The sequence below is a fragment of the Zea mays genome, chromosome 2 (genome assembly GCF_902167145.1).
Source record: "Zea mays cultivar B73 chromosome 2, Zm-B73-REFERENCE-NAM-5.0, whole genome shotgun sequence".
NCBI classification, from domain to species: domain Eukaryota; kingdom Viridiplantae; phylum Streptophyta; class Magnoliopsida; order Poales; family Poaceae; genus Zea; species Zea mays.
The window spans coordinates 230643155-230654742 of NC_050097.1; the positions used below are offsets into that span (position 1 = coordinate 230643155).

At 42.2% G+C, this 11588-nt stretch overlaps 1 protein-coding gene and 2 pseudogenes across 1 annotated transcript; all 3 read left to right on the forward strand.

Moving 5' to 3' along the window:
• The first annotated feature begins 363 nt into the window (after positions 1–363).
• On the forward strand, positions 364–2406 carry LOC118476264 (ATP-dependent DNA helicase pif1-like). The gene has a single exon (XM_035965097.1). The coding sequence runs from the start codon at positions 364–366 to the stop codon at positions 2404–2406; it is 2043 nt and encodes a 680-aa protein (XP_035820990.1).
• An 834-nt stretch (positions 2407–3240) lies between these two features.
• Positions 3241–8044, forward strand: LOC103648037 (uncharacterized; annotated as a pseudogene).
• A 1720-nt stretch (positions 8045–9764) lies between these two features.
• Positions 9765–10558, forward strand: LOC103649383 (adenylosuccinate lyase-like; annotated as a pseudogene).
• The last annotated feature ends 1030 nt before the right edge of the window (positions 10559–11588 follow it).

The window sequence follows — 11588 nt, forward strand, 5'->3', positions numbered from 1 at the left end:
AGGCCCTCAAATAGCCCCGCCAAATGAGATTCGCGAATACATAGATGCCAGATATCTATCAACATGTGAGGCTCTATGGCGAATCTTCGAATTTGACATTCACTTTAGAGTACCTTCTGTGGAACGTCTGGCGGTGCACTTACCTAAAAAAACGTCGTGCAGTACGAGCCTGGGACAGACCTACAAGCATTGCTTTTGAGCCGTGCAGCGAAGAAGACAATGTTAACTGAATGGTTTGAAACAAACATGAAACATAGTGATGCACGTCGGCTGACTTATTGTGATTTCCCCAAAGAGTGGTCGTGGGACGTTTCTATTAGGTGTTGGCGTAGAAGGAGGTTGTCGTCTGCCAAGATTGGTCGCATGTACTACGTGCACCCAACAGCTGGGGAGCTATACTATCTACGCATGCTCTTGATGTTTGTTTCAGGTGCCACGAGCTTCGTTGATATAAGGACCTTCCAAAATACTGTGTACGAAACATTCAGAGAGGCGTGCGAAGCTCGTGGTTTGCTCGAAGGTGACAATGAGTGGAACCTACTATTTGATGAGGCAATAGTCTCTGCCTCGGCGTTTCAACTTCGACAAATGTTCGTTACCATTGTCGTTCATTGTCCTGTTTGCAATGTTCGTGCTTTGTTTGACAAATATTGGATCTACTTTACCGATGACATACAACGTGGTCTTAGAGAAGCCCTTGGCAACCCGCACTACACAGCTCCACATGAACAACTTCTTACGTTGCTTTTGAGGAAGCTAGCAGACACGTTCGCTAACAGTGGTGCCAACATAGCTGATTATGACCTTCCAATCTTATCGTCCTGTTGTGACGTAGTGTTTGGCAACCGGCTGATAAACGACGAACTGAGTCCTGAACCATTGCTATTGCGTGACCATGCTGCCGCTGCTGTCTCGCAGCTGAATGCTGACCAACAGCTCATTTTCGAAAGGCTGACTAAATCTGCGGTCTCCTGCTTGCCGGGCGTATTTTTCGTATGTGGACATGGTGGGACAGGTAAAACTTTCCTGTGGAACGCTATACTCACGCATTTGAGGTCCCAACAAAAAATTGTGCTGGCTGTAGCGTCCTCCGGCGTGGCTTCACTACTATTACCAAAAGGCCGTACTGCTCATTCGCGTTTCAAAATACCCTTCGATCTAGATGAAGGTGGTGTTTGTGGTGTCAAGAGAGGTACCATGCTGTCTGAACTTATACAGCGAACTTCTCTTATCATATGGGACGAGGCGCCGATGACCCATAGACATTGCTTTGAGGCCCTAGACAGGACTATGCGTGATATTCTTTCCGAACATAGAGCGGAAAATGCGAACATCCCATTTGGTGGCAAACCTATTGTGCTTGGAGGGGACTTTCGCCAGATTTTACCTGTGGTGCGCAGAGGTTCACGATCTGCAATAGTGAACGCATCAATTACTAGCTCACCGTTGTGGCAGCACGCTACTGTTTTGAAACTGCGAACAAATATGAGGCTCTCCAACCCATCTTTACATGGTAAGGAACGTGCGGACTTGGAACAATTTAGCAAATGGGTCTTAGATATCGGCGATGGTGCTCTGCCAGCGATGACACGAGGAGACGAGTCCGAACCTACATGGATTACGATTCCTGAAGATTTGTTGATACATACGGATGGTGATGCTACTGCAGCACTCGTATCCGAGGTCTACCCAGAATTGTTAGAGAAATATATGGACCCTACATACTTAGCTACACGCGCCATTGTATGTCCTAATAACCTTACAACCGATAAAATAAACGACTACATTGTCTCAATGCTCCCTGGACATGGTGTCCAATGCCTTAGCTGCGACACGATCTCAAAGGCGTCTGAACGCATACCTGATTTTGACATGCTATATCCTACTGAATTCCTAAACTCTATTAATGCAGCAAATTTCCCTTGCCACAAACTCGTGCTAAAAAGAGGCGTCACAGTCATGCTGTTACGTAACTTGAACCAGACCGCGGGGCTTTGTAATGGAACAAGGATGCTTGTAACTGAGGTCGGACAGCGTGTTCTTAAATGCGTAGTACTAACGCCCTCCGGAGTCGACGAAGAGGTTTTCATACCGAGGATTGCGCTTAACACTACCGATGTCAAATGGCCCTTCACATTGCAAAGAAGACAATTTCCGATACGAATATGCTATGCCATGACGATTAATAAGAGCCAGGGTCAGACCCTCTCAACGGTTGGACTCTACCTTGACAGGCCTGTGTTTACGCATGGTCAGCTTTACGTCGCTGTTTCAAGGGTTACATCTAGAAGTGGTCTTAGAATTTTGATTGAAAATCCTGATGGTTCCTGCGGATCACAGACTCGAAACGTTGTTTACCGAGAAGTATTGCGAGCCGTAGATGCGGACCCCCTACAGACTTCTTAGTGCATAATCGACTCAGACCTGTACATAACCAATGTGTAAAATAAAAATGTGTATACCGGCAACGCGTTTAGTTATCGTACCTATTCTGTTCTATGACTGCTTCCCACCAAAAGATTTTTTGGTATCCTATATCGTTCGTCTAGCGGCCTACCGGCAAGCGAGCACTATATGTCGCAAGTTTACAAAGGCAAACCGCTATGTCTGCATGCTCCAATGGATCTTGTCATACATCATCCGTGGTAGATGCCTAATCAATGATGTTGACCTAACTTTACCTGGCATGTTTCTCCTATCCTAAATAATTTTTTTGTAAGCATACTGCCTTTGTCAGCATCGGGTGTAGTGTTTATTGGTTGCTTATTTCGCTGGAAATGACTGACCTCTACTTCATTACTGCAGATGGGGGACATACTCATTCCTAGCCTTATGGTTGGAGACTGCTCTCGCACCTTGTGTTTGCGTGTCTCTAGGCTTTGGGAATTCCTTGATCCTCAGGATGACAGTAGGCTCTTGCATACTGATCTTGTTTTGCTTGATGAAGAGGTAGATCCATCTTTATACTGGTCTAATACTTGTGCATGCATAGTAACCACTAGCTTAGCCAACATGCTATACGATGTCCTATGCAGTCCTTCTGTACAGTGTTCTATGCAATTCGTGCGTGTTGCTTAAAATGTTACCTCCTTTTGTTAGGGAAACAGCATACATGCCCAGATCTATCCTCCTTTGTGCCAACAGTTCAGTGCGCTGCTCGATGAGGGAGGGATATACAACTTGAAGTATTTCTTAGTCAGGAAAGCTAACAGATTCTACAAACCGGTAGAAAACTGCAACATGATCAGCTTTACAAAGTGGACTACGGTTGAGGTTGTCCTCCAGATCCCCCCTGCTTTTCCGGCTTGCACATATAACCTCACTCCCATAGACCAGCTCCAACCGCGCGTGGACTACAAAGAATATTTCACTGGTAACCTTCTACGCATAGTAGTTTACATGTTATAGGTGACATGAATACAGTGCTAATGCCCTCGCCATCTCTATGGTAGATGTGCTCGGTGTTGTCAGCGTGATCTCCCGTGTTTCATCACTACGCACAAGGGGACGACAGGCTGAGGTTATGAAGAGAACAGTCACTATAAGCAATGCAAGGTACCCTGTGCATTCCTATCCTACTACACATTCCTTTTGGGTGCCACATACGTATATGTAGTCTGATTTTGTTTGCAACAACATAGCAATGAACCCGTGAACAACCTCAACCTAGACCACAGATTAACACTTCTCGTTCTCCACACTAGCAAAGTTGTCCATATGCTCAAGTGAATAGATGAAGGGTAAATGCACCGAGACAGTAAGAACGCCATTACATCATGTGGGAGGTCAATTTGCGTCCAAAAACTCAGCAGACACTATGTCCACAGATCATGCAGGGGATATGCTACAGACAAGTTGCCCATAGCGGGAAATAAAAATGCCATCTTCCTTGCAGAGGAAAACTGGTTCTAAACTACCTATGTCTTCACTTGACCATACTTCATTGCAATGTACCTTAGAAGAGATCATTTTTCCTGCTCAGCCAAAGTTTCCTTTACTACATGGGCATACCATACACGTTGTGTGCTCATATAGAAGATTACTAAACAGCTTCAGCTACCATTGACCATTTAAACAAGCAGCTATTTTGAAGCTCTAGACGCACAGTTCATGACTTTTGTTACTTTGTGATGTCCACACCTAACACGATACAATGATCAATTTATTTGTAAACTCGCTGTTCTTCACTCCGACAGGGATACCGGGCCAACCGTTGATGTTGTGCTTTGAGGCGAGCGGGCCACGGCTTTCCCAGCTGAACAGGTCCACAGGGACAGTGAATCCTCACCACAGATCATAATATTTGTTGGCACTCTCGTGAGAAGCTACGCTGGTAAGTCAACTACATCCCTTTGGTTGTGCTGCTAATACGCATGAGCATCTGAAAGGTTCCATTGTATTTTAGATAATGTGTCTTTATCGGGAGGATCGTCATGCAAGTGGTACATAAATACACCAGTCCCGGAAGTAAACGCTCTCAGAGCTAGGTAACTTACTCATTCTGGGTTTTCAGACATACAATTTTCAGTTGTCTTCCTCACCAAATCTGATTACTGTCATTCCTAAACTGGCGTGCCTAAACAGTGCTGAAACCAAACACCTCCCTGTCATTTGGGATCAGGGCAAAGCAGCTGCTGAGAGTACAGTGATTGCAGTTCCTGAACATAAGAAGCTCAAGGATATTAAGTACCTCCATCCTTTTGAAAATAAGGTGAGGTCCCTCTGCTCGGCTAAATCTTGCAGTCCTAAGGTTTATCACAGGTTGACACTGTTTACTTCGATTACATTGTTTACAGAAGAAGGAATGGCTTGTCATCGTAAAGGTGCTCAAGATTGATAGCTCATGGTGGTACAACGCATGCAAAAAATGCCTTAGGACAACCAAACCGCATGGTGACACATACAAGTGCACCAATAATTCCTGTGACAACATAGGATCGCCTACCCCAAGGTCAGCTCTTATACGTTTCTCCCGTTTTTGTTAGGGTCCTGCTAGATCACCTGGACGCCTAGGCGTCACCTAGGCGAGGCCTTAAAACACTGTTACCTATCTCTCTGCTTTTTTTCCCCTGCGCACCAAACCTTTTTCGCTCCTTAAAAATTCCCATGCTAAGACCTATAAGGTCACTGTTTTGCGCCGAAGGGAGCAACAAGCATTAGATAAAGAAATGCAAAACACACATAAATGAGACACTAACTTACCTCAAAATGGTTCCAAAAATATAAAATCAGGTGCTGCATGAATGCTGCCGTAGCAGAGAAAGCCAAATATGAGAAGCCTGGTAAAGCATAAGTCATAAAGCGCCACAAATGTGTCGTTAGTTAATCAATAGTTCAGTCAGAAAAAAGAAGTTTGATACACGGATGATATAAGTATTGATAGTGTTGATTTTCTCAGCTAACCACATATTAAAATTGCAATGCTGTAATACAATAAAGGGTCGTTGTTTAGTTTTTGTCCATGGTATATTATTACTAACAGCCTCTCTATGATACAAGATACTGAAAGAAATATTAGGTTCTTACAGGATTTGGCAGGTAGGTTCCTGTGCCTCACAGTTTTTAGGTTCTTACAGGATACTGAAAGAAACAGTTTTTGCCTCACAGAAGTAGATCTGGAAAACCAAAAAAACAGCAACAAGAAGCGTGGAAAGAACTGCATCGATATGGATGTCCGCACACTGAAAAGCAAAGATATAAGGATAAGTACTTAAGAATGATTAGCTTGAAAATTTTGTCCTGCACAAGATCGTTTCTGATAAATGCATTCATGCTACCCGACTTATACTATTTCCATGAGACTAGGTGGTTTAATTTTAGCTTTCTCTACCCACATATCTTTTATTTTAGTTGCTCTCTCAGCAGTTTGCTTGAGCAAAAGGCCTAGATATTCCCTTAGGGGAAATTTGTTGTGGGACATCACAACTTTGTATTATTAGCTCTAGCCTATAGAACACAACAAAAGTCACTTTTGGGGGGGAGGCGCTGTCAAATTGTACCTGTTAGCTGGGTGTCAGGGGCCTCATTAAAATACTCTTTACGCCTGAAAGAGAAGAATTTTTTTCGTTTTGGTCTCCCTGCATCACAGATGAACCCGAGCCGACCCAAACCATACCCAACAGGAATTTGTTTGAAACAGTGAAATCTCTAAAGGGGCGTTCCAAACTAAACACACTGAACATGATAGACGCAGACCAACTTTACCTCTTTCAGTTGCATATTGCAGTTTGCAAGTAAATAATAAAAAAAGATGTAAAAATCACCACAAGAGTTGCTATGATGGAGATTGTCCAGTATGTGGCTTTTGCAGTTAGAGTATCTTACCTTTAGTGAAGTTTAGTGCTGGGAACAAGTCTTTTCTGCTGCCGCTGGCCCGAGAGTGGCCGCTGCTCTTGCTCAAACTGCTCTGTTTGCTGTGACTTGACTTTGTGTCAAACTCTTGGCTTTTGCTTATTCCTGGAACAAATTTCCTGTACTTAACACCCCTTAGCATATCCTGGTCCTCTTGGGTGAGAATCAGTGGCAAATTGTTTGTTTTGCACAACAACGGTGTGATTGCAGCACCCTTTTGTGTTGGTGAGCTGACTGGAGATTTGATGGGAGACCTTACACCTCCACTGGAGTTTCCTGATTTGCTGATTAGATGATGAAGCCACACGACCAGCTAGCTCCAGGATAAGTGCTTCGGTCTTCTCCTTGTCAGCATGATACAACGTCTCCATTCGAGACATGTCCATCTGCCCTGATATCTTGCAGTTTAATTCAGATCTGCATTAGAAAAGAGATTGTTAGCGACACATCATAGTTTCATCAATGTCCATTTACATCACTGAGAAACTTCGGTTTCATGGCTACTAAAGGAGACCTTTAGTGTCTACTGCAGTATTTAGAAGTAAATTGAACTAAGGGTTTCACCGTCTACAAATTTCATGATTTGTGATGTCCAACAATCAAACCACTCTGTGCAGGTACAAAATATCCCTCACCGCTGAAGACGATACTGACACCGCCGAGTTTATCTTCTTTGGACGAATGGCGCAGCGCCTCATTAAAAAAAATGTGGACGCCCTCATCTCGACTAATCCACCTGGTTTCATTCCAAGAGAAATTACAAATCTACTGGAAAAGTCTTTCGAGTGGAATGTTAGCTTCACCGAAAGCACAATTATTTATAGCACTGTTTCCTTCCAAGTGAATGCTATAAACGCGGAAATTGATGGTGGCAACATACTTCCAGCTACATCGTCCTCACAGCCATCGTCGACCATACTTTCGCAGCTACATTATTCCAGGACAAAAGAAAAACATTTGCACCAAGAGTTGCAATACAAGACCATGAAAGAAATGGTAATGGACAAAGGCTTAAGTTACTTTGCAAACAACATTTAATCATATTTTGTAGAAAAACATCGGTTGACAGAAACAAGTACCTCTGGATTTCAACGCGTCAAATAGTTGTTGCCTCATGTTAATGATCCTATCAGCCATGGCTTTCAGTTCCAGAGTCCATTCGTTGAACATCTCGCTGCAAGTTAATAAATAGAATCAAACAACAGGAAGTAACCACTTTGTATAGCTCTTCGACCCACGTCTAAATATGGCACTGCAATAACTACTTTTTGCTGGCTAGGACACTGTGATGTACAGGAACAACATTCAAAGCAATCTCACAGGTCATCAGATATCTCAAATAAGCATTCTAAAACTAACAATAGGTCCATATGCGGTTCATTAAACTAATATATAAACAAAAGAGAAAATGGTGTAACCTTCTACCAATACGGGTCAAATTAGAAATTAGCAAGTTTTCAGAAAAGAGGTCAATAGGCTAAAACATCAGCAAGTCAAAAAATCGATAGTCAAATGATTTCGAATGGTTTGCCTCATAGCATCTTCCGTCGAGATGTGCGGGAAAAAAACTTAGACATTATATTTGAGATTGCAATGCTTGCCAAAACTTGTTAATTGATTGCTACCATTTTTTGGTTGCAGTGCTTTTGGACACGAGCAGCACCGGCTATGGAGGCCCACTTTTGGGAATTGAGGATCGCTTTTGGGAACTGAGGATCGCTTTTGGGAACTATCCCAGTTCATCTAGGTTGCTGTTAGAACTTCCCCCTGCTGTGTAGGGCGTATGGTTTTATGCTTGTAAGATATGGGCAGCGCTATGCTGTGTGCTTGACTGCAAGAGATGTCTTTTCTTGCTTGGTCATAGTTATGATATGTGTGTAATGCTGCGAGGACCATACTCGCGATGTGTAAAGCATGCCTATATAGTCTAGGCCTGAACAAACCAGAAACATTGCTTCCCTTGGTACTTCTACTATTTCTCTTTGTCGTTCTGTGCTACTGCCAGCCATCTATTTGTCGTTCCTATGTAAAGTATGCCTATATAGTCTGTTGGTTGTTCTGTGCTACTACCATCCATCTATTATGTGCTACTACCAGCCATCTCTTTGTCTTATAGTACAGGAAATAGGTGCCGGAGCAGCTCCTATGTTCCATTGAAGAACGAAGACAGTCCAGTTCTGGATGATGAGTGAGAAAGATACTAAGGTATATCATGTAGCCTATCCTTGAATTTCAGATTACCTTTATTCATGTGTTGTAGGTTGGCTATATTATCATGGTGGATAAATTTACCAATACAGTTGCGCGGTTGTCCAGCTGAGCTAGCCTCTAATTGTACTATTGCATCATGATAGTCACACTTACCTTGGTACGTAATGAACTCATCCTGGATTACCTTTATTCATGTGTTGTAGGTTGGCTATATTGTCATGGTGGATAAATTTACCAATAGAGTTGCGCGGTTGTCCAGCTGAGCTAGCCTCTAATTGTACTATTGCATCATGATAGTCACACTTACCATGGTACGTAATGAACTCATCTTGAGTAATGCTCCAAATATTTATTTTACATTTATTATACAAAATGTATATCATATCATGAAGAGGGTCGCTTTCAATGCATTTTAGGTTTCGACCGTAAACAATGTATTTTTAGTACTGAACTTTAATTTCCAGTTTTTCTAAATTACTGATGTCATTTTCGTTTTTAGAGTTATCATTTTCAATTTCGTTTCCAGAAAAAAACAAAAATAGTCTTAGTGTTTATCGGTTTCAGACCGTTTTCACGCCTGGCGTAGCTCCAATCTCTCTGCTGCCAGACCTAAAAGATTGGAGCGGGATTGCTCTGATTTTGGCATTGTTTAAGGGGGTTGCTTTCAGCGATGACTGTGTCTAGGAATAATTATTCCTGGTTAGACTTTAAGCTCAGTGGTATCTTGAACTTGTTTCCAGGTGTCGGAATTCTTCCATTCTGGTTGTACCTCTGAAGATATTAACAATCTATCGCATGCATTGGCTTTGAAAGAGGCGGTAAATAAAGTTATGTTCCCTGCCATGATCGATCTATGCAAAGCAATGTGTTCCTTGGCAACACAAAATTCAGGCTACCCTATGTTGGCTCGAACTCATGGGCAGGTATGACTTATGAAACCACCTTTTACCATAATGTTTTATTGCTGTTATACAACAAGAAAAATAAGGTATGCATAGCTTCTCCATAGACAGCTCTCAAAGGGCTTCTATATGAGACATACGATATAAACCAATTACTTATTGGGGCTTAATGTTTTGTAAGTTTTTCTGTTTGATGCAGCAAGGTGATTTAGAGTGATAGTAATTTGCTAAGTTTTCATAATGAACAGAATAGAATTGAATGATTGATCAACTCATTCAGCTATTTCCAAGGAAACATGGATGAAGAAAATAACCATCAATGTTGTTGGTTCTGATGCAGTTCTATCCCTTCTACAGATCGAGCCGCATGACTACATATCAAAGCTCTTCAACCTATTCACCCAGTTTAACAATGTGTTGACTGATTTTGATAGAGACATGTGGTCCTATATATCATTAGGCTACTTCAAGCAGGTAAAGTAAAAGCGGTTGCCACCACAGTTTGGGAGGATTAAACTTGTTCTGCAAGGAAACAGATTGATGGTTTTGGACTTTTGGTTTTTATCTTCCCTATTAAATTTCAGCACCTTCCAAAATTCTTTTCTTTTTTCAGATACCAAAGGCTGGTGAAGTTGGTTCTTCCACTATGCCTTATAAAATCAACCCCATTGATTTTGAAAATAGTGATGGCAACTTAGGTCAGGTGAATTCTATATTATCTGGTATAAGCATGAAACTACCAATATCCCGGTTATAGGTATTGTGGCTAATCCAATTTTATGCCTCAAATTAATTTTTCTAGCGTGAGGTCTCAGGGTGAAAACCTGGTGCCTGTATTCATGATACCTATACGACATTGGATCTTCAACTATAGTTATCATCTCATTAGTATGTACTTATACTGATGAACCACCGTGTTGTATCATTGACAGCTTGACCTAACAGACTTGATTGTTTTGAGAAACCTGGGTATGGGATTAGGTCGTTCTCTATTGGCTTACAAAGGTACCATGCGTGGAATCAGCAAGGTTCAGGTAGGTGACCCAGAGCTTGTCCTTTGTCTCGTTACAGATGATATAGTTGGTTACAGATAATATATTTGTATTTTTAATATAGTTGATGCATACTTAATTTTTATCTTATGACTAAAAGATCACACCACTCAAACCAGATGAGGATAACTGACTTGGTAGGAGAGACAGTACTGTCCTGTTCTTTACTTGCATTCATGGTAATGTAATCTTTCGCATTGATTTTCCAGTGTTATAATTTGTTGCTTTGTCTAGTTGTTACCGTAAATTATATGTCTCATAATAACCATGATTACTGCAGGACGCACGAAGTGCGCCTCCTGATCTAGTGTATATATAGAGAGAGAGTTGTGTGCATACCTTGTTTGCAATCATAAAAAAAGGTAATGATTGCCCCCAATAAAATTACTAGAAGCACAAGAGTAGCCTCCGTTTTTAACATCAATGCAGTCACTATTGCCACATGCATATTGTGTTCTATTATCCAACTGAGCTCTTATACAATTAGGTTCATCAGCAATGACAGTTAAGAGGTATGCTGGTGAAGCAGTAGCGATAATCACTGAAGGGCTGTGGTAGTGTATCATTGCTCTTAATTATGGCAACTCTAAACCCTCGAAATGGTACAAGGAACGTGACAGCGCAGCAACCCACGTCATTGTAGCTCTCTCCTTGCGATGAGCATGGCTGTCATGGATAAACGCTTGCTTGTGCAACGACCTACAAGCAGTGGCAGCATGATAAAATTAAGCATGGCTGAAAAGCTAGTGTTGCATAGAACCTAAGTTTTATATCAATACACGATACAAATTAAAAGAAAAAAACTATATAAACAAAAGAAGCAAACATGTCGCTAAGTTCTTGTTGACCGAAATGATGTCGTACGATGTCGAATGTCTATCTTTGAGGGGGGGGGGGGGGGCACTGAGAAGGGGGCAGTGTCAGGCGTCGTGACGATGACAAGTAGGGTGAGGGTGTCGCGAGGGTTAAGGGTTTGGCGTCGAACGTCGTCGCGTGTTGGGAAGGAGGGCAGTGGCGGGCGACATCAGGACATATCGGCTCGGACGACGTCAAATAGAATGGGACCAAACCA